The sequence below is a fragment of the Hemiscyllium ocellatum genome, chromosome 32, assembly GCF_020745735.1.
Source record: "Hemiscyllium ocellatum isolate sHemOce1 chromosome 32, sHemOce1.pat.X.cur, whole genome shotgun sequence".
Classification (NCBI taxonomy): Eukaryota; Metazoa; Chordata; class Chondrichthyes; order Orectolobiformes; family Hemiscylliidae; genus Hemiscyllium; species Hemiscyllium ocellatum.
Genome location: NC_083432.1, coordinates 32091938 through 32116243, shown reverse-complemented (window position 1 = coordinate 32116243; position 24306 = coordinate 32091938). Strand labels below are relative to the sequence as shown.

Here is a 24306-nt window from a genome sequence, read left to right as displayed (position 1 = left end):
ATGGAGTTTGCACATTCTTCCCGTGTTTGCCTGGGTTTCCTCCAGGTGCTCCGGTTCCCTCCCACAGTCCAAAGATGTGTAGGTTAGGTGAATTGGCCATGCTATATTGCCCATACTGTTCAGGGATAGGTAGGCTAGGTGCAATAGTCAGGAGCAATGTAGAGTAATAGGTGTAGGGGAATGGGTCTAGGTGGAATACTCTTCAGAGGGTCAGTGTGGACTTGTTGGGTCAAATGGCTTCTTTCCACGCTGTGGGGATTCTAATTCTAATTCTAATCAATGGGTACACCTAACCGCAGTAAACCCTACCAAGTGAAGCTTGTATGGACAGGCAGGAGGTTGGAGGAACATAGCAAGGCAGGCAGCATCAGGAGCTGGAGAAGTCAACATTTTGGGCGTAGCCCTTCAGGATTGGGAGTAGGTGTAGGGAGAGCTGCAGATAAAGTGGGGGGGGGGGGGGGAAGACGTGGGTAGGGTGTTGAAGTGGGGATAGGTGAAGACAGGTAGAGAGTATGACCTGGTTGGTCAATGGGAGGAATAAATTTGTTGGTGCGAAGGAGCAGTGAAAGGGAGGAGGACGGGCTGGGAATGGAGTTGGGGGATGGGAAGAGAGGTTATTTAAAATCAAAGAGCTCTATGTTGAGTCATAGAGTCATAGAGATGTACAGCATGGAAACAGACCCTTCGGTCCAATCTGTCCATGCTGACCAGGTATCCCAATCCAATCTAGTCCCACCTGCCAGCACCCGACCCATATCCCTCCAAACCCTTCCTATTCATATACCCATCCAAATGCTTCTTAAATGTTGCAATTGTACCAGCCTTTACCACATCCTCTGGCAGCTCAGTCCATACATGTACCACCCTCTGCATGAAAAGGTTGCCCCTTAGGTCTCTTTTATATCTTTCCCCTCTCACCCTAAACCTATGCCATTGAGTTCTGGACTCCCCGACCCCAGGGAAAACACTTTGTCTATTTATCCTATCCATGCTCCTCATAATTTTGCAAACCTCTATAAGGTCACCCCTCAGCTTCCGACGCTCCAGGAAAAACAGCCCCAGCCTGTTCAGTCTCTCCCTGTAGCTCAGATCCTCCAACCCTGGCAACATTCTTGTGAATCTTTTCTGAACCCTTTCAAGTTTCACAACATCTTTCTGATAGGAAGGAGATCAGAACTGCGCGCAATATTCCAACAGTGGCCTAACCAATGTCCTGTACAGCTGCAACATAACTTCCCAACTCCTGTACTCAATACTCTGACCAATAAAGGAAAGCATACCAAATGCCTTCTTCACTATCCTGCGACTCCACTTTCAAGTAGCTATGAACCTGCACTCCAAGGTCTCTTTGTTCAGCAACACTCCCTAGGACCTTACCATTAAGTGTATCAGCCCTGCTAAGATTTGCTTTCCCAAAATGCAGCACCTCACATTTATCTGAATTAAACTCTGTTTGCCACTTCTCAGCCATTGGCTCATCTGGTCCAGATCCTGTTGTAATCTGAGGTAACCCTCTTCGCTGTCCACTACACCTCCAATTTTGGTGTCATCTGCAAACTTACTAACTGTCCCTCTTATGCTCACATCCAAATCATTTACGTAAATGACAAAAGGTAGAGGGCCCTGCAGCGATCCTTGTGGCACTCCACTGGTCACAGGCCTGCAGTCTGAAAAACAACCCTCCACCACCACCCTCTGTCTTCTACCTTTGAGCCAGTTCTGTATCCAAATGGCTAGTTCTCCCTGTATTCCATGAGATCTAATCTTGCTAATCAGTCTCCCATGGGGAACCTTTTTGAACGCCTTGCTGAAGTCCATCTACTGCTCTGCCCTCATCAATCTTCTTTGTTACTCCTTCAAAAAACTCAATCAAATTTGTGTGACATGATTTCCTATGCACAAAGCAATGTTGACTATCCCGAATCAGTCCTTGCCTTTCCAAATACATGTACATCCTGTCCCTCAGGATTCCCTCCAACAACTTGCTCACCACCGAGGTCAGGCACACCGGTCTATAGTTCCCTGGCTTATCTTTACCACCCTTCTTCAACAGTGGCACCACGTTTGCCAACCTCCAGTCTTCCGGCACCTCACCTGTGACTATCGATGATACAAATATCTCAGCAAAAGTACCAGCAATCACTTCCTTCACTTCCCACAGAGTTCTGGGGTAAACCTGACCATGTCCTGGGGATTTATACACTTTTAACCATTTCAAGACATCCAGCACTTCCTCCGCTGGAATCTGGACATTTTGCAAGATATCACCATCAATTTCCCTACAGTCTATATCTTCCATATCCTTTTCCACAGTAAATACTGATGTAAAATATTCATTTAGTATCTCCCCCATTTTCTGTGGCTCCACACAAAGGCCGCCTTGCTGATCTTTAAGGGGCCCTATTCTGTCCCTAGTTACTCTTTTGTACTTAATATATTTTTAAAAACCCTTTGGATTCTCCTTAATTCTATTTGCCAAAGCTGAGTCCTCCTGGCTGTAGGCTGCCCAGGTGGAAGATGAGGTGTTATTCCTCTAATTTATGGTGTGATTCATTGTGGCAATGGAGGAGGCCAAGGATGGTTATGTCAGAAAGGGAGTGGTTGGCGGAATTGAAATGGGCTGTGACTGAGAGGTCCGGTCGGCCCCTGTGGGTCTGGCTGAGATGAACTGGCAAAAACTCAAATATATTTATCTACCGCAATGTGTGCTGCAAATAAAACATAACAGTGATATGTATACCCCCTGCATTACATTTCTTTTACTTACTGTGTATTTTTACATTGACTTTCAGAAGTCTGTTGCTTTTTGTCATTTTTTTTGTGAGGGATGTCACCAAGCTTCACTTGGTTAGAGACAAAACAACTGCAGATCCAAACTAGACAGGCAGGAGGTTGGAAGGACACAGCAAGCCAGGCAGCATCAGAGCTATTCAATTTTAATGGGGGAATAAAACTGATTGGATTCCTGTTCAGTGTGTCCTGTAGACATGATGGACTGAATGCCCTCCTCCTGTACTTTAAATATCTCCCTCAGTCAGCCATAAATGGATCTGTGTGTTCTTTTTTCCTCAGTTGTTGCACTCTATGCCTACGACAAACAGAGCGGTGATGATTTGACTTTTCAAGAAGGAGAAATCATCTATGTCACTGCCAAGAGTGAAAATGGATGGTATGAAGGTGTTATCAATGGAGCTACAGGCTTCTTCCCTTCAAACTATGTACAGTGCCTGGACTAAGACAGCAGGATACAAAAAGGACATCGCATGTTCATGGGACTGCAAGCAATGGGTAAATTAGTCATGGCACAAAGTGGAACAAATAGTTTTGCTTTCGCAACAAACACCCCTGGAAAGGACAGTCATGTTCCTTCCATTCTGTGAGGGCTGTTGCTATTCCTCAAACCTTGAAACTGACTGAAAATAAATCTAAAGAAGAACTTTACCTGGTAAAGCTTAGTGTGTGTTCCTCCCTGTAGTTTTTAAGTGTTCTAACTGTCAAAAAGCAATTCTAAATCCTAAAACCAACCAAGAGAAACTGGAATATTGGCTTGGCCATCTATTTACTTCCATGGATGAAGTTCCACTGGATTTGTGAAAGGCAACCACAACCTGCCAGAGGTGTAATCTCCTGCCACAAAGCTCGTCTTTTTTTTTAAAGCTGATTCTTTTCTCCAGGATATTGTGTCCTTGGTTTTTTCCAGAGGGGTCGTAAATCACTCAGGCTCTGAATCGACCGGTTTGGTACGGAGATGAAAGGCCTTTTGTTTGTATGTTAACAGATGAGTCTTTAGGCCAAAGCTTTTATGTTTTTAGAAGTAACCTGTACAAGTCAAGGGGGCATGGCCAGCACTTTAACTAAGCAGTTCAGTTCAGAATTTTAGTTAGGAGTTCAGCTGTGGAGCTGTGGTAAAAGGCTGCTAGACTCTCTCACCTTCTGCCCTTCTAACTTCGACCTGTAAGCCTTTGTTTCATTTTTTGCTTTGTGTGTATGGGGTTTGTTTATTGGCACTTTTGTGTATATTTGGAACAGTATAATTTAATCTGGTTTTGGATAGACTGAGTTCTGTAGGTGTTCTTTATTCTGTTCTTTGTGTTTCATTCTGTACTTTTGTGAATAAATCTTTGTCTGTTTTAAATCCTTGTGGTCAATCTAGCTAACTTACTCTGGGTAATTTTCACTGTACACTTATAAAAACAAATTGCAAAGTTACGGTCTAGGCTGCCTGCTTTAGAATGTTTTGAGTGGTCTGGCTCAGTCCATAGCACACTCCTGTTAATTATATGGGTGAAATCCTACAAGGGCAGTTTTGGTGAGAGAAAGGTCATCCTAGAGAGGTTTTGGTTGGTTGTGGAGCCCTCAGCTACTTTTGCCAGATATGGGGTGGAAAGCTAGGCAAGAGCGACTCATCCAATATTGGTCATTAGGCAATTTGAGTGCCCAAAGACTGGATCACTGCTGGCATTTTCTTCGTAGGGGACAGGCCACCATCTGAATCAAAATCAGAGATGCCTAGAGTAGACTTGCTGGTAGGTGGCCTGTGAAATGTCTTCTCATCTAGCAGGGCTGCAAGAATTGGGAAGCTCAGCTGTGGACACAGTGCATTGCAATGAAATTGAGACATCGTCAGTTGGAGCCTCAAGATGGAGGTGCCGTTGTAGTCCACCTCAGCAACAGCAACAGTGCCAGCATCCACTTCCTTTGGTTAGGTCTGCAGCCTCATGATTTTGCTTGCCCTCCTTAATGGACAAAGGGTATGAGGTGGCCAATCAGGAGGCTACATCCACAAGATCACAGCAAAGGGTGCGCTACCACCAAGTACCAGGACAGGATCCAGAAACGTTCCCAAGCATTGACTATCATTGAGATTACACCTGTCACATCTGAACTCTGATCTGCAAATGAAAGACACAAACATCTTTGGTCAAATGCAAAACCAAAATTACCAAAATAAAATTGCAAATTTACAAAAATAAACATGAGAAATGTGCAGAAAGATGAAATAGCTTACCATGTTGTAGAATCTTGTTCTTTTCTGACACCAAATTAGTTTTGTAAGATCTATATCTTCGTGATATTAATGATAAACCTAAATTTTAAAAAGTTCTGAATTGTTCAACCTTTTGGAAATCTAGAACACTGGGCAAATAGTAGAACTCAAAATAGCATTTGCATTTGTTTAATGCCTTCCACAAACTCAAGATATCTGAAAGTGCTTGATAGTGACTGAAGAATTTTTTTTACTTCACTATTGTAAAGTAGGCAATTTGCACATAACAATATCTCAACAATAGTAAAGAGGCAATGACTGTATACTGACAAAAGATTAGATTGGATTCTATCATGTACCAGTGTAGTCTTGGCATTATTATTCTCCAAATAAATGCTAACCACAACAAACTTTCTCAAATAATATACAGACTTACCTAACAAAATTGAAGTATGAATTAATCACAAAAAAAGATCAGCTAGTAGCAGGTGTGGACTTAGGACAGCATGCTTGCAATCGGTGGCATATGAAATGAATGCACTTCAACAAGTAAAACTTGAAAGTTGTGGTTTTTGTTTAATCAAATAAAATATCCCCTAATTCTGAGTATGTAAGTAATCAATATAAATAGTGCTATGAATGGCCTGATTATAAGTAGTTTGCTCTTTTTGATTAGTATTTATGAAAGGGAAAACGAATCACAAAATTACATCAAATCTCTCATGCAAAATAACTTTAATTTACCACTTCATCTTTTACTCTGCTGTGAATATATATATATATATATGTATATATAATATATGTTTTAAAAAATTGTATCCTTGAATAAACCATCAACAACATCTTGGCTCAGTGGTTCGCACTGCTGCCTCACAGCACCAGGGACCCGGGTTCGATTCCAGCCTCGGGCAACTGTCTGTGTGGAGTTTGCACAAACTTCCAGTGTCTGCATGGGTTACCTCCAGGTGCTCTGGTTTCCTCCCACAGTCCAAAGATGTGCAGTTTAGGTGAATTGACTATGCTAAATTGCCCAGAGTGTTCAGGGATGTGTAGGGCAGGTACATTAATTAGGGGAAATGTGGAATGATAGGATAGGGAAATAGGTCTGGGTGGGATCCTCTTCGGAGGGTCAATGTGGGCTTGTTTGGCCAAATGGCTAGTTTCTACATAATAGGGATTCTATGATTCCATGAACATTTACAAACTGTTATTGCAATTGTTATTAGTTCATTGCCAGTGCAATGTGAATTACTATATACGTGAAGCAGGGTTAAACCTTGTGCAATGTTATTGCAGAGTCTCAGAGGATGGTTCTCGAGAGTTCAGGTAATGTTGTAGTTGCATGCGACAGGCATAATGGTTTTTGTTTGAAGTTTTTGATTGCATCTCCAGCCCTTGAGTGGTAGTGTCCTTTGTTTCATTTAACTGGCAATGTCTTCTGATAATAGCATATTGTGCTATTTCCACTAGTCCCATATTCTCTACACCTCTCCCCTCCCTCCCATACTAACACAGCTTTTGTACTTGATGCTGAATCAATTGCCTCCTTGTTAATGTCTACCAATAAAGAAAAGTTAATGCTGTCGCCAATAAGCAACCACACCTAGTCAGTTGCCTGCTTTAATATGTATTCTCCCCTACATTGGAGATGATTAATTAATTAATTTGTTCATCAAGCCTGCTGATTGCACTGCTGTAAATGATCTGGATTGATTTTAAAACAGTGTAAACAACTGCACTGCTATTCATTGTAAAAATAATTAGTAGGTATAAAGTAACTGTCAATCTATTGTGCTGGGGAAAAATGATCCTTCTTTTATCAGGAGCGGTAATTGTGGTTTCGAGCATGAGTTCTCTTTGCTGTATTTCTCTTTACAAATCAACTCTGCAGACTGTATCTGCTGTAGTTCATTGTTTAAACTGTGGTTATGTAAATAGATTTGAATCCTGCCATAGTTTCCACCCCATCTACAACTCATTGATTGATGCTGTGAAGTCAATAGACACTCTGGTTTATCTAAGTAAGTTCGGTACACTATGGAATTTCCCTTCCACTGGATTCTCACATGCTAAAATGTAAAATATTTTTCTTGCCTAGTTCTATTTTAATTTTTACTGATCTTCTCTTATTTTCTGTGCTACAGGTGAAAGATGTAAATATAGTTTAGTTTTTCTTTAAAGCACAGAAATTAGTGTTGGCTTTGTTTAAGACTGCTGTATGGATTTCTATGTATTGAAACATATGTTAACCTGTCTGCTTTAAAATGAATAATATTAAGATAGTGAGTAATGGAATGCCATGGACTATTTTAAATACTTGGAGAGCATGCCATCAGCAATTTCTAGGTTGCATCATATATAATGATTATTTTCGTACGTCTGATTAACACACAGAGTACTGAAAGAATTTTTGCTCTTTTGTGTAACATTTGCAAAATTAAATTTTCTCTACATGAAAGTAGAATTAAATGAATGTTTTATACTTCAGGCCTTAAGTAGTGTAATTAAATTCTATTTCATTTCTGTAATAATGCAGCAGTGCCCATTAAAGGAAAATTAATTGTAACATAACATGGGCATGCACCTTGTAATCGGTCACTTCTTGATTTTGAGTAAATAAACATTTGGAATAATTCAATAAGATTAAAGAATCAATATCCAGGATTTGAAATGTAATTTATTTTATGTTATTTTGCCAATATAAAGTGTTCACATTTTATTACATAAAATTCTCTCTGACATTATGAAACTGATATCTTCTGATGATTCCAATAACAAATTGACTGATGGAGTGTCTTAGTAACAATGTCAATTTACTTCACAGGAAGAAAATCAGATATTTCATCATTCACAATTTATCAGAATTCCTAGCAGAAATGATAAAATTGAATTTATTATTATATCTACTCAGCTCTGCCTTCTTGAACTTTTTATTCATTTGAGGAAGATATATAACAACACCCATTACTTAAGGTATAAGGCTTTAAATTAATTTGAATGAACTGGGTTATGGACACTCTCTCTGTTTTTAGTGATGTGAATGTTTATATGTATGTAACTGAACCATACAGACAGGGATGGCTTGTTCAGGGAATTGCTCAGTCAAATGTTGTCAACTGAGGCTGCAATGAATCCGAGAACCTCACAGTTAAGTAGTCAATATATCAGCCACTTTTCTTATTCTCAATAAATCCCCATGTTGGAAAGTGGGCATGTCTGTAGATACTGGGCAGGGATCAGACAGACTTTGCTTTGATGGCCCTTAGTTTACTGACAGGCACTGCCCAGGATCATCTAGGGGCTTTGTATAAGTGGAATAGCCCTCCAGCAAGAGTTAACACTCTCTGAGTGCCAAAGGAGAAAAATGAGATTGTAAAATAAAATATCTTAAGAATTAGATAACTAATATTTTTATTAGAGTGCATCTACCAGAATTCTATTCAGATGGTTCACAATTAAATGTGATGATGCAGACAATCAGTTTTATCAGTAAATGGTTAGTACAAGGTTACAATAAGGTAAGCAACTGGGATTAGTTTCCAACATACCACAATTCCAAAGTGTCCCAGTGTTGTAGAATATAAACTGGAATGGAGTGTATTAGCTATAAGGAGAAGTTGGACAAAATTAGATTGTTTTTGTCAGAGGCTGAGGGGCAACTTTACAGAAGTGTATAAGATGCATGGATAGAGTGGACAGTCAATGTCTTGTTCATAGGCATAGATTTAAAATGAGCAGGGAAAAGTTTAAAGGAGATGTGGGAGGCAAGATTTTTATACAGAGGATAATAGGTGCCTGGTTTGTGCTGCATGGTAAAGCAGATTTGATGGAACCATAGGGCTGTACAGCATGGAAACAAATGCTTTAGTCCAACTTGTCCATGCTGACCAGTCGTATTTGCCAGCAGTTGGCCATATCCCTCTAAACCCTTCCTATTCATATACTTGTCCAGATGTCTTTTAAATGTTGTAATTGTCCCAGCCTCCACACTTCCTCTGGCAATCAAGATTAGAGTAGTGCTGGAAAAACACAGCAGGTCAGGCAGCATCTGAGGAGCAGGAAAATCGAAGTCTGAGGCAAAAGCACTTCATGATGATTTTCCTGCTCCTCGGATGCTGCCTGACCTGCTGCGCTTTTCCAGCACTACTCTAATCTTGACTCTAATCTCCAGCATCTGCAGTACCCACTTTCACCCACTTCCTCTAGCAGCTCATTCCAAATATTCACCACCCTCTGTGTGAATACGTTGCCCCTTAGGTCCATTTTAAGTCTTTCCCCCCTCACCTTAAACCTATGCCCTCTAGTTTTGGACTCCCTTACCCTGGGGAAAAGACCTGGTCTATTCACCTTATCCATGCCCACATCATTTTATAAATCTCTATAAAGACATCCCTCAGCCTCCGACATTCTAGGCAAAGCAGCCCCAGCCTGTTCAGCCTCTTCCTATAACTCAAACCCTCCAACCCTGGCAACATCCTTGTAAGTCTTTTCTGAAGACTTTCAAGTTTCACAACACCCTTCCTATAGCAGGGAGACCAGCATTGCACACATTATTCCAAAAGTGGCCTAACCAACGTATTATACAGCCGCAACATGACCTCCTAACTCGTATATTCAGTGCTCTGACCAATAAAGGCAAGCATACCAAATACCTTCTTCACTATCCCATCTACCTGTGACTCCATTTCTAAGAATATAAACTTGCACTCCAAGGTCTCTTTGTTCAGCAACACTCCCCAGGACCTTACCATTAAGTGTATAAGTCCTGCCCTGACTTGTGTTTCCAAAATGCAGCACCTCACACTATCCAAATTAAACTTCATCTGCCATTCCTTGGCCCATTAGCCCATATGATCAAGGTCCCGTTGTAATGAGGTAACCTTCTTTGCTATCACTACACCTATAATTTTGGTGTCATCTAAAATTCACTAACCATACCTCCCATGTTCACTAAAAGCAGTGGATGTGATGTTTAAGAGGCATTTAGACAATCACATGAACAGGCAGGGAATAGAGGGATCCAGACCATGTACATGTAGATGGGATTATTTAGAATGGTGTCCTGGTAGGTACCAATATGATGGGTTGAAGGGCCTGTTCCTGTGCTGTACTGTTCTATGTTCTATATAAACATTTCGTAATATAGGGCAACTGTTAGTACACAGTTTTTTTTTCCATCAATTCAGAAATATCTTTTCAGAAAGCAAGTGCTGGGTCCACCTGAATTATGTTTGGTGCCATTTTGATTACTCTTTCCACATAAAATTGATAATTTAGTTTTACTGTGCATTTTAAAAGATGCAGTACCAGTAACCTCCTGACGGTGGCAATGGTGAGCCGTCAGAATATGAACACTCATTGATAGGAATTTAAAGAAGGGTCAACCTTAAAGTCTGCATTGTTTTATGAACACAAGGGTGTCCCTGGAGGCGAGATAGCACTGATGAGTGGTGACTTTCATTTCAGCAGTGGGTGCACGATGAAGGGGTCTTGTGCCTGACCACCAGGCCCTTGTCAAGTTTAGAATGGTGCTGGAAAAAACACAGTAGATCAAGCAGCATTCACGGAGCAGGCATGACCAACACTTTACATTACTATTGTTAAGTTGAACACTTTTTCTCTATTTATTTTTCTGCCTTTATATTCAATATTCTATTTTCTTTTTCTCTGTTTTAAGATGGCGCCATAGAGTGACAAAAAAAACATGACAATAAATGAATGAAATCAAGGAAATTCATTGAATATTTTTTTTCAATTTGGTTTTCTAATCAGGATCAGAAACAGGGTTTCAATCCTGACTGAAAGATTTGAGCTAACACTTTTCAAATCTGCAAAGCTCTGACCTTCACATTTGTGTCTTCTCACTTCTTTCATTTATAGTCTAGACCAGTGAATCTATATTTTGAAATAACCAACCACCTGGTCTGATAGACTAGACCTTCATTTTGACAAAATACATTTTCTGAAATTCTAAAGCAGGACAGCATCTATAGTGAGATGTTCCCAGCCTCAATTCGCGCCGAGGTGAGGTGTAATGTTTTCACCTAGAGAGTGAGGAGCCTGTGGAAATCTCTCTGACAGAAAGCAGTTGAGGCCACAACATTGGATGTTTTCCAAGAGTTGGAAGGGCAAAAGGTTAAAAGGGTATGGGGTGAAAGTGGAAATAAGGTATTGAGTTGAATGATCAGCTGTGATGGGGTTAAATGGTGGAACAGCTTTGAATGGGTCTTCTGCTGTTCCTATCTTCTATGTTTATAAAACAGTACTAGTATTGCCCCTATCTCTGGACCAGAAGATCCAGATTCAAGATCCATCTGCTCCAGAAAAAAGTGTTATTACCTGTCTGAACAGATTGGTTTAAAAATATCTACATAGTAAGAGAGAACAAGACCATCCCAGAAGCTAAAACATGAGAGCATCAAACAGGAAGATAAAGAGACCAATGCAGAGAGTTGAATAATGATTGCTGCACAGACATGTAGTAGGAGCATTAGCAGAAACCATCATGCAGCTACTGAAGTGAAAGAGCATTTTAGCCAGCCATAGAATTTACCAGCTGGAAACCCCAATTTAATTTTTGAAAAGCTAAAACTTTTAGTGATTGCGATCAAAGACGATTTCTGCATCACTGTATCTTATGCATTCCAACACCACTGAAATGGAAGCAACCTGCTATTAAGGTTGTATCAAGAAAAATTGCCTTTCAGGCATATGACGGGGGACCATCTCCTACACCAATAGCAAAGCACCAGTACAACCAGCTGGGCATGGCACTGAATGAAGAAAATCCATTAAACATAACCTATTGTGGAATTGGACTCTGGTTATGAAAGTAATGTGCTCAAGTAATGTTATCAAGCCAAGTAACTAAAATAAACAAGCCAGTTATTGGTCAGTTGAAGAGAAGGGTCATTTAACAAGCTGACTAGCTGATTGTATTTTGAAGCAGCTGTTTACTTGGCAGACCAGAACAAATAAATAAGACACAGGAAGAACAAGAACACTCCTTCGTTCTATTGCTCTCCAGATGATTTGAAACTATCTGCTACTTTTTATTCTCCTGGTGCTGTGGACAGGGATTTTAAGTATAAAGATTGATTTTGGAGTTGAAGGGGTTGGCTTATGAGGAGAGACTGAGTATATTGGGATTATATTAATTGGAATTCAGAAGAATGAGGTGGGCTCTTATGAAGGGAATAGGTAAGATAGATGTAGAGAGGATGTTTCCACAGGTGGGTGCAACTAGGATAAGAGGGCATAGACTCAAAATTACAGGAGCAGATTTAGGAATGAACATCTTCACCCAGAGGGTTGAGAATTTGTGGACTTCCCTGCTAAGTTTTTAAAGCTAAGATAGATAACCTTTTGAACAATAATGGAATTAAGGGTTATGGTGAAAGCATAAATAAGTGGAGCTGAGGTCACAGAAGGATCAGCCATGATCTTATTGAATGGCAGAGCAGGCTCGAAGGGCCAAATGGCCTCCTCCTGCTCTTAGTTCTTACGTTCAACCCAGCAGCTACTGTCTCCAGAAGGACTGATTAATGAGCTGGTTACATTTTTAAACCACCCTGATGCCAAAGGCAGCAGTACCACCAACCCTCTCCAGCCAAGTCAGGAACCTTAATATCACTTTAAAAGTTACTGAACTCTCAATTGCCTAATCTATCCTCCCACCCTGTAAACTTTGTGTCGGTGTGAACTTTAAGAGAGTTGGAGTGTCATTTTTAAAAGTTATTTTACTTAATTCAAGCCTCTTCTCATTTCATAGAACATTCTAGAAAACTTGATTACATTTTTAATGACCACAATATGTGAACAGTTAAATGATCACTGAATGAGCAAGTGTATCCATTTCAAAAAGCAGACAGACAAAAACAGGGAAACACTGATAGCCATTCGGCCTCTCTGCACGCGAGTGTGACAAGTAGTTTGAAGCCACCTGGAATTCAAATTGATTGTAAAGCACCGAGCTAAATAAGTTAATGAAGAGTAACTTGTAGCCCAGTGGGTGAGAAGGTGAGTGGGTTTTTCCGATTGGGGAACCATGACACCTTGTATGCCAGAACTGGGTGCCACCACCCCCTCCCCCTAACCTGGGGACAATCAGAGAAACGTGGTGGGGTGGGACAACCAGATGACGTCTGCTCTCGCCTCTGACTCACTGTCTCCCACAAACCCTATCTTACAGAAAGTACTCAATATGACATCAGTATTGAATCTTTAACTCATCAAGAAACACACCCATGCTTGCCTGTCAGCTCTAAATGGGTGGCAGAGGATTGACCAAGTTTTCTTGGAGGTAACAGTAGTGTCAGATGCTGCTAAAATCACATATCTTCATGCTTAAATCAAAATGGAAAAATTCTGCTGCATATGGAATGGGCTGGAATTCAAACTAGATTCAACTGAGATAGTGTACCCTGCTAATTTCACTCTGATGTCTGGAAACTGTCCCTTAAACTAGAATATCTAGAAATTTCTTCCAGTTTGAATTTTGACATTACTTTAGCCTCCAGAGTCCAATGCCCTGACAGCTCACCCTCCCCTCCCCTCTCTGGTTTTTCACAATGTGTGACTTTGGTAGAAAAAGAAATGGCAATGTGTAGACTTCAACATTGTCAACAGCAAGTCATGTTGAAGGCAACCATAAATTACTTACAATGCAAAGTGTCACAATAACATGCAGAGAAATAACACTAATTTAGCCCACTGTCAAAGTTTCACAGCACTTTTTTAAGTTGTTCTTTCTTAAGTCTTCTTTTAAGAAGGAGAAGGTCCACATACAGAATTCGACCTAAAATGGCAGAGGCACAGATGAGGCCTCCATGGATGGCTCCAGCCAATCCATTCGAGAAAACATCCTGACCTGTAAGAAAGTGCACACAGATAAGAGAATGTCATTAACTGCAGCTCTGGACACACTATAGAAATGAAATAAACAGCACCTGAGAAACTGTCCGAGATCATTTGGGAATTTCTTCTTCTTGAAGATGAACAATGAAACAATGATGATTTTAGATGCACCACGGTTATTTTGTTTGTTGATGTTTCAGGTTTGGTCACAAGGGACTTGGGTAAGCAAAGTCTAAGTAATGAGGATAGTTGTCAAAATCAAAACCCTTGACCTCTCTTGTTGTGGTGCATCTTTATGTGCATGTGGTTATATTTCTGTATACATCAGGAGAAGGAGGACATAATAAATAACATTAGATTACTTACAGTGTGGAAACAGGCCCTTCGGCCCAACAAGTCCACACCGATCCACAACCCACCCATACCCCTACACTTACTTCTTCACCTAACACTATGGGCAATTTAGCATGGCCAATTCACCTGACCTGCACATCTTTGGACTGTGGGAAGAAACCGGAGCACCCGGAGGAAACCTACGCAGACACAGGGAGAACGTGCAAACTCCACACAGTGAGTCGCCTGAGGTGGGAATTGAACCCGGGTCTCTGGCACTGTGAGGCAGCAGTGCTAACCACTGTGCCACCATGCCGCCCACTAACATGTTTCAGATCCACACCTCTTTTTTTATTGCAGAATGGAGTGCGTTGAAATGGAAGGCATTCCTGTGCCTCAAATCTAAACTTTAAGTCTGGTCATCTGCAGTTCCTATTTTCAAGTGGAGGGTCAGGCTGCTTGGAATTTGGTCAAGTGACCTGGGAAGAGCTGAGGAGGCTGTCAGTTCCTGAGATGGTCTGAGCTCAAAGCCTGTCTCAGGGCTCCACCAACCAAAAATCAAAGGAAGGTACAGAACATTCCCTCAGCCCTCACATCTGTCACTCTCCCCCACAAACTATTCCCTATCCATGCCATCCCATATCCCTCTGCCCATCTCAAGTCCACTCATACTCCCTACTCCATGATATGGTCCTCTACTCACTCCTAGAGCTCTCAGACTGCCCCCCACCCCCCCACCACCACCCCACCCCACTCCCCTCATGCCGACTTAGTCCTTACTTTCACATAATACCCTTTCCCCTTCACTGACCATATCAATGCACCTAGTACCCAACATTACACAGGCAGACAGGAAAACAAAATATCCTGCTTAAATTCAGATAATGCAACTCTATTGGGAAAAGCATTTTCATTCATAGAAACACATTTGATTTGTGTCAGCTATTTTGACACTGCTTGAAAATGTTGACATTTCTTAACACTCCAGGAACTTTACAATTTCATTGGGAGCAGCTAATTATTTCAATGGCCAATCACTTCCATAAACTGCACGTGTGTGAACCACAGCCCACTTCCAATCACTCCCCTGCAAAAATGGGAAATGCTCTCTTCAGCAGTGGGACTAAGGATTTTGGATCTCTTGCACTATTTTTGTCACAGCGGAGAAGACGTTTATTGTGCCAAAAGTTTTAAGCCGGAGTGTTAGTTGGGCCTGAGGAAATTGCCAACTCAGAAACTTTGGGCGGCACGGTGGCACAGTGGTTAGCACTGCTGCCTCACAGCGCCTGTAGACCCGGGTTCAATTCCCGACTCAGGCGACTGTGTGGAGTTTGCACGTTCTCCCCGTGTCTGCGTGGGTTTCCTCCGGGTGCTCCGGTTTCCTCCCACAGTCCAAAGATGTGCGGGTCAGGTGAATTGGCCAAGCTAAATTGCCCGTAGTGTTAGGTAAGGGGTAAATGTAGGGGTATGGGTGGGTTGCGCTTTGGCGGGTCGGTGTGGACTTGTTGGGCCGAAGGGCCTGTTTCCACACTGTAAGTCTAATCTAATCTAAATGTGTCGAAGTGTGTAATATTGCTAATAACTTTGTAAATTACTAATAGATGAACCTTTATACTTTGAGTAACAACTCCTTAGGCATAGTTGTGGTATAAGGGTTTAAATCTGATTGTTTGATATCTAATGAGACACAAAATGCATCATCATAGAAAGTGATGCAATGCAATGATCTTACTCTGTTTTGCAGACTTGTGGCAAGATGAAGCCATAGTGAGATGCTTCTTAAATAAAGTTAATGTTTTCCCTGTTGATTGATCTCTTTGTTAGCAGCACAATGAGAACAATAATATTATAATTGATGCTTTGGTGGTTATCTAATAAGTAAGCCAGGAAGAAATGTGCATTACCTTCCGTTCAAAAATCAATTAAATCAGCAATCTGATGAAATTGGTTTCTTTTAGGTTGAAGAGCATGTATTTTGAAGGGTCCCAAAACTTGGAGCAGGGCTGAGACTGATGAGAAATAATGTGCAAATAATATATGTGAAATAATGCTTCACTTTCTCTTGCCAGGAGCAGCTAGTTATGGCCAAGTATTGCTTATATCAGGCAGACAGTACAAAAAGAAGAAACGTGAACATTAGAACAGAGAGTGGTAATCCCTTCTTGAAGTGAAGCTTATCCAGTCCACATCCTCAGACAGTTTTCAGCGATCTCAAGGTTGTGGTGCAGCTAGTTCATATTTTCCTCCTTATTGTTCATTATACTTTGATTATATTAGATCTGCTTTTCAAAAACAGGAATTTGGGATGATCGAGGCATGAAGATAAACTTCCACTTATCAGAGGTCAGACTAGACATTTATTCCCTACTGGAGTGGTGAGATAGGACAGGGACTCTGAGTAAATCAAATCAAACCAATCAAGAGAAATAGAGAAAGGATCAATAAAAAGTGAGGAGGAGAAATGTAAAGTGAAAGAGTATATTTGGTTGCACCAGCTTTCATTATGTATCTGTATAAGAAAAGAGGCTGGGATTTATCTCTGCATCACAGCAAAACACTCAGTGGCTCCACATTTTATAGAGGTGGTCCTGGTAGAGCACATATTCTGGTTCAGTCACCCCCTGGATTGAGAACATTGGGTGAGTGTGTATTTCTCTTTGAAATCAGGATACTCATTGTGACAATGAGACCGTTATTAAGATGGTCACAACTGTCTCTGTGCCATTGAGTCATGTTGGGCATTCATGATGTATGCTATGACATCCTTACCCAGATATTACAGACTAAGGTAATCCCAGATATAAACTCATGATCCCTAACAAAATTCTCAATACTCAACACATTCTAGATGTCAATCTGGAGTGAGTTGTAGATACAAGTATTTAAATGTGCTTCCTTCTCTGGAGGTGATGAGATGGGGAAACAATAGTTACCTCCCTGTCCTTGCTCTGATCCCCACCCCCAAAAGCCTTCTGCCCACAGGCCCATCCTGCTAGAAGAACAATAAAAGACTTGCCTTCCCATTTCTGGGTCCCCTGAGGAGTATCCCTCAACTCATAGATTTTAGTTTTTTTTTGCTGTTCTCATTGATACATTTTAGAGTCAGAGTCATAGAGATGTACAGCATGGAAACAGACCCTTCAGTCCAACCCATCCATGCAGATCAGATATCCCAACCCAATCTAGTCCCTCCTGCCAGCACCCGGCCCATATCCCTCCAAACCCTTCCTATTCATATACCCATCCAAATACCTCTTAAATGTTGCAATTGTATCAGCCTTCACCACATCCTCTGGCAACTCATTCCATACACGTCCCACCTCTGCGTGAAAAAGTTGCCCCTTAGGTCTCTTTTATATCTTTCCCCTCTCACCCTAAACCTATTCCCTCTAGTTCTGGACTCCCTGACCCCAGGGAAAAGACTTTGTCTATTTATCCTATCCATGCCCCTCAATTTTGTAAACCTCTATAAGGTCACCCCTCAGCCTCTGACGCTCCAAGGAAAACAGCCCCAGCCTGTTCAGCCTCTCCCTGTAGTTCAGATCCTCCAACCCTGGCAACATCCTTGTAAATCTTTTCTGAACCCTTTCAAGTTTCACAACATCTTTCTGAGAGGAAGGAGACCAGAATTGCACGCAATATTCCAACAGTGGCCTAACCAATGTCCTGTACAGGCGCAACATGACCTCACAACTCCTGTACTCAATACTCTGACCAATAAAGGAAAGCATACCAAACGCCTTCTTCACTATCCTAGCTATCTGCCACTTCACTTTCAAGGAACTATGAACCTGCACTCCAAGGTCTTTGTTCAGCAACACTCCCTAGGACCTTACCATTAAGTGTATAAGTCCTGCTAATGTTTGCTTTCCCAAAATGCAGCACCTCACATTTATCTGAATTAAACTCCATCTGCCACTTCAGTCCATTGGCCCATCTACTCAAGATCCTGTTGTAATCTAAGGTAACCCTGTTTGCTGTCCACTACACCTCCAATTTTGGTGTCATCTGCAAACTTAATAACTGTACCTCTTATGCTCGTATCCAAATTATTTATGTAAATGACAAAAAGTAGAAGGCCCAGCACTGATCCTTGTGGCACTCCACTGGTTACAGGCCTCCAGTCTGAAAAACAACCCTCCACCACCACCCTCTGTCTTCTGCCTTTGAGCCAGTTCTGTATCCAAATGGCTAGTTCTCCCTGTATTCCGTGTGATCTAACCTTGCTAATCAGTCTCCCATGGGGAACCTTGTCGAACACCTTACTGAAGTCCATATAGATTACATCTACTACTCTGCCCTCATCAATCCTCTTTGTTACTTCTTCAAAAAACTCAATCAAGTTTGAAAGACATAATTTCCCATGCACAAAACCATGTTGACTATCCTGAATCAGTCCTTGCCTTTCCAAATACACGTACATCCTGTCCCTCAGGATTCCCTCCAACAACTTGCTCACCACCAAGGTCAGGCTCACTGGTCTATAGTTCCCTGGCTTGTCTTTACCACCCTTCTTAAACAGTGGCACTACATTTGCCAACCTCCAGTCTTCCGACACCTCACCTGTGACTATTGATGGCACAAATATCTCAGCAAGAGGCCCAGCAACCATCTCTCTAGCTTCCCACAGAGTTCTCGAGTACACCTGATCAGGTCCTGGGGTTCATCCACCTTTAACCATTTCAAAACATCCAGCACTTCCTCCACTGTAATCTGGACATTTTGCAAGATGTCACCGTCTATTTCCCTACAGTCTATACCTTCCATATTCTTTTCCACAGTAAATACTGATGCAAAATATTCATTTAGTATCTCCCCCATTTCTGTGGCTCCACACAAAGGCCGCCTTGCTGATCTTTGAGGGGCCCTATTCTGTCCCTAGTTACTCTTTTGTACTTAATATATTTGTAAAACCCTTTGGATTCTCCTTAATTCTATTTGCCAAAGCTATCTCATGTCCCCGTTTTGCCCTCCTGATTTCCCTCTTAAGTACTACTTTCTTTATACTCTAAGGATTCACTCGATCTATCCTGTCTATACCTGACATATGCTTCCTTCTTTTTCTTAACTAAACCTCAATTTCTTTAGTCACCCAGCATTCCCTTTATCTACTGGCCTTCCCTTTCATCCTGACAGGAATATACTTTCTCTAGATTCTTGTTATCTCATTTCTGAAGGCTTCCCATTTTCCAGCCATCCCTTTACCTGCGAACATCTGCCTCCAATCAGCTTTTGAAAGTTCTTGCCTAATACCGTCAAAATTGGCCTTTCTCCAATTTAGAACTTCAACTTATAGATCTGGTCTATCCTTTTCCATCATGATTTTAAAAAGGATAGAATTATGATCGCTGGCCCCAAACTGCTCTCCCACTGACACCTCAGTCACCTGCCCTGCCTTATTTCCCAAGAGTAGGTCAAGTTTTGCACCTTCTCTCGTAGGTACATCCATGTACTGATTCAGAAAATTGTCTTGTACACAATTAAAAAATTCCTCTCCATCTAAACCTTTAACACTATGGCAGTCCCAGTCGATGTTTGGAAAGTTAAAATCCCCTATGATAACCACCCTATTATTCTCACAGATTGCTGAGATCTCTTTACAAGTTTGTTTCTCAATTTCCCTATGATTATTGGGGGGTCTATCATACGTTCCCAATAAGGTGATCATCCCTTTCTTATTTCTCAGTTCCACCCAAATAACTTCCCTGGATGTATTTCCAGGAATATCCTCCCTCAGCACAGCTGTAATGCTATCCCTTATCAAAAATGCCACTCCCCATCCTCTTTTGCCTCCCTTTCTATCCTTCCTGCAGCATTTGCATCCTTGAACATACAGCAGATGAGCCATGTTTCCATAATTGCTATGATATCCCAGTCCTATGTCCCTAACCATGCCTTGAGTTCATCTGCCTTCCCTGTTAGGCCTCTTGCATTGAAATAAATGCAGTTTAATTTATTAGTCCTACCTTGTCCCTGTCTGCCCTGACTGTTTGACTCACTTCTGTTCTCAGCTGTACCTGTCTCAGATTGATCTCTTTCCTCACTATCTCCCTGGGTCCCACCCCCCCACCTTACTAGTTTAAATCTTCCCAAGCAGTTCTAGCAAATTTCCCTGCCAGTCTATTAGTCCCCTTCTAGTTTAGGTGCAATCTGTCCTTCTTGTACAGGTCACTTCTACCCCAAAAGAGATTTCAATGATCCAAAAATGCGAATCCTTCTTCCATACACCAGCTCCTCAGCCATGCATTCATCTGCTCTATCCTCCTTTTCCTGCACTCACTAGGTCATAGCACTGGGAGTAATCCAGATATTGCTACCCTTGAGGACCTCCTTTTTAAATTTCTACCTAACTCTCTAATCTCCCTTCAGAATCTCAACCTTTTCCCTTTCAATGTCGTTGGTTCCAATGTGGACAATGACCTCCTGCTGGCCCCTCTCCCCTGTGAGAACATTCTGCACCCTCTCGGAGACATCCTTGATCCTGGCAGCAGGAAAACAACACACCATTCTGCTTTTTCGCTGCTGGCCACAGAAACATCTGTCTGTACCTCTGACTACAGAATCCCCTAACACAATTGATCTCTTGGAAGCCGACATACCCCTCATCGCATTAGAGCCAGTCTCAATACCAGAAACTTGGCTGTTTGTGCTACGTTCCCCTGAGAATCCATCACCCCCTACATTTTCCAAAACAGCATACCTGCTCTAGCTGCCTACCTCTCTTACCCTTCCTGGAGTTAACCCATTTATGTGACTGTATCCGAGACATTTCCCCCCTTTCTATAACTGCCATCCATCACATACTGTTGCTGCTGCAAATTCCTCATTGCTTCTATCGGTCTCTCGAACTGATCCACTCGATCTGATAAGATTCGCAACGAACAGATTTGTGGCAGATATAATCCACAGTAACCCTTAAATTCTCTTTAAACTCCCACATCTGACAAGAAGTACATATCACTGCAAAGGCTATTTTTGCTCCTGCACAATGTACAGACCCAGAAAATAACACCGTCTTATTCCTCTACAAACACTGCTCCAGGTTAAATGAATAACAATGGCTTATATTTTAAGTTTAATCAAGAGACTTATCTCCAAAAACATAATCAAGAAAGAATCCACTATACCCAATACTGCAGCCTTTCTCTTGGACAGACTTAAAACAACAATTAACTTATCTGATTCTGTGCTGTGAACTTCGCCCAACAGTTCCTCCAAGATCAGTTGTGAATTTCACTGTTTGTTAAGTTTCCCAGATGCACTCCGATGTCCAGCGATACACAAATTCAAACATAAAATAAGATGTGTTCTATCTACATATTTTAACAATATGATGAAAATACTAATTACAGGATTTTAGTCGACACGTTGTGAAAACTTTTGCTTGCTCAGTAGTATATGAATGAATAGAAATACATAGTATGAAAAGAAAATCTTTGTCGACTTTAGTACCCAGAACCCAGAGGCTTCTGATTGGATGACAGTCAGTGGTGAGGCCTGTAATTGAGTGAAGTATTTAGCCTTGCTCACCTATCAGCTGACAGTGAGCTGATTGGTGATTCAGTGAGGTTTCTCCCTGAGGGAGGGGGACACTATCTTCATTGTCACCTAACACACTCACCCCAACACTTTAAAAATAAATGGATTATTTTAAATCAAAGTTTATCCAAGATTACAATGCAAAAGAAATTGTAATGCTCCGAGGGACAGCCTCAAAACAGAATTATTTTCTGAGTATCATTAAACAAAAAGATAGCTTTGTCAGCCTGTAGCCTGCAATCACTAGTTTTATTTTGTAATTTATGTATTCTCATTTCATTTATGCTTTGGTTTTGATTTTAAGAGAACTGATATTAAATATATACTGAATCATTTAAAATGCTACTTGGCTGATTAGAAATTAAGTGTGATTATGCTTTGGTTAAGTCAGCACTAAATCAATCATGTAATAAATAATACTAATATTAACTGTTGACTTTTTCCCACAGTGGTTTCTTACTGAGCATGCTCACAATGTTAACAATGGCTGACTGAGCTATGGTTTCCTTGAGATTCCCTGTTGCAGGAAATAGTTTTAAAAATGGAACTGTTCACTATATGGATCCTGATTATCCTTGAACTACAATGCAGGACAGTGAATAACCTTGGATATAATATGGTCAACTATATGGAAGGGAAAAAAAAATCCAAAGAACTGCAGATGCTGGAAATCAGAATCAAAATTGGATAAACTGATCAGGTCAGGCAGCATCTGTGGAGAGAAAGCAGAGTTAACATTTCAGGTCTGGTGACCCTTCTTCAGAAAGGAGGGCAATTTTGATTGATGAACAGAATAACCTCATTGACAGCATGCCAGAGCCACATTATCAAGAATGTGTTACGTGAAGACTGCACACTTTACAAAGAGAAGAAGTTGCCAGACTCTTGTTTAAAGAAAGCCTGGACAAGGCCTCAAAAGGCTGAAATGATGGCCAGAAATTAGACTTGAAGGAACACAGCCTCGAGGGTTTGTTGGTGCGGCCATAGTGATCTATTCAAATATCACAGACTATAGATCATAGGATATTAATAGAATGACTGACCAAAGAGTCCAGCCCTATTTAAGGTTACTTGGAAACCTAGTACATTATGTAATACAATTGTTGTCTCAACATATTATTTCACATTGACACAAAAAAAAAGAAATTGCTGAGAAAGCTCAGCTGATCTGGCAGCATATGTGAAGAGAAATCGGACTTAACATTTCGGGTTGAGTGACCCTTCCTCAGAAGGGCTTCAGTTTTACTTCATATTGAGTTACTCATTCTTGTCACATGTAGAGTGTGGTTCTGAACCTATGGGAGAGTCCACAAGACATGCCCACATTCCACAGAGGCATTATTGTAAAGAAGTAGGCCAGTTAGCCCATCAGGTCCATCAGTTCTTTAGCTTGGCATCACTTCAACAAAAGACTCAATGAACTGCTTACCTGTTAGATAGAGGTTTTTCACGGGAGTTTTTGCTCTGATGGTGGCGATGACTTCAGGGGTGAACCGGGTGAGATTCTGGTCTGTGCCATACATCTCTCCACGAGGAGCAGCAAGGTAGTATTGGTTAGTGAGCGGGGTTGCAACTTCAATGTACTCAACCTGGAATTTTCACATTTACAGTTCACAGTTACCTCTCAAAATACTATTGACACGACAGTGTTGGTTTTCTGATATTGTTGGGCAGTCCTGTCAAATTGCAGCTGGTCGATAGTTTTCTTGAAAGAGACACTCTCATTTGGGTAATTATCTGAGAATAGATATTTTGGTTGTCTTCTAAGACCATTTTCTAAACAAATGTGAATTTTGATTTTAATGTTGTTGGATTCCTTTATTATTTTAGTGTAAGATAGAATTGGTTGAGATGTGAAATAAGTAGCAATTCTAATCCCTTTAGCTCTACATTGCTAACTTGCATACTTGTTTCAGACAATTGGATTAATCAATTCTCCAAAGTAAATATTTATCATGTAAGTTCATGTGTTTGGTGATACCTTATCTTTGAGCTGAGGGAATATATCAGACGCCCAGTTTATTAGCTGTCTGGCAATAGCCGTCTTCAAATTCTCATAATCTACTCCTCTGTTCTTTACTTTTGTGTCCTTCCATTCCTCGAACCACTCATAACGGGCCATGGTCAGAATAGTCATACAGGAATTTCCTGACAATCAAAAACAACAATATGTATTTATATAGCACCTTTTATGAAATGAAATGATGAATGGCTCTTCACAAGAGTGCAATAAAGCAACACATGATATTGAGTCACATTAGGAGATAATGACTGAGGTAATATTGATCTGCATTAAAGAGATACGTTTTAAGGGGTTTTAATTGGGAAAATGGCCAAAAGGTACAGAAATGTATTCAAGAAGTTTGAGCCCAGCAATTGAATGTGGAACCATGAATAGTGGTGTGATTGGGGGGTAGATAGATCAAGGGGTAATTCAATGGAGGAACATCTAGCAAGGGTGAGAGTTTTAAAATCAAGATGTTGCTTCATTGGGAGACAATGGAGGTCAGTGACCACAGGTGATGGAGAAACAAGACCTGTTGCAAGTGAAGTCATCAACGATGAAGTTTTGAATGCGTTCAGGTTTCTGT

The 24306-nt window shown here is 41.1% G+C and overlaps 2 protein-coding genes across 4 annotated transcripts in view; one reads left to right on the top strand and one right to left on the bottom strand.

Moving 5' to 3' along the window:
• Positions 1-4999, top strand: part of LOC132830694 (abl interactor 1-like) — a 46542-nt gene extending 41543 nt beyond the window's left edge. For all 3 annotated transcript variants that reach the window (XM_060848506.1, XM_060848505.1, XM_060848504.1), the window contains one exon: positions 3073-4999. In XM_060848506.1, coding sequence (XP_060704489.1) covers positions 3073-3236 — 164 coding nt within the window. In that variant the 3' untranslated portion in view covers positions 3237-4999. The remainder of the gene's footprint in view (positions 1-3072) is intronic.
• An 8711-nt stretch (positions 5000-13710) lies between these two features.
• Positions 13711-24306, bottom strand: part of LOC132830765 (all-trans-retinol 13,14-reductase-like) — a 44525-nt gene continuing 33929 nt past the window's right edge. The window contains exons 9-11 of the mRNA XM_060848604.1: positions 23697-23863; positions 23145-23304; positions 13711-13856 (exon numbers count right to left, since the gene is read on the bottom strand). Coding sequence (XP_060704587.1) covers positions 13711-13856; positions 23145-23304; positions 23697-23863 — 473 coding nt within the window. The remainder of the gene's footprint in view (positions 13857-23144; positions 23305-23696; positions 23864-24306) is intronic.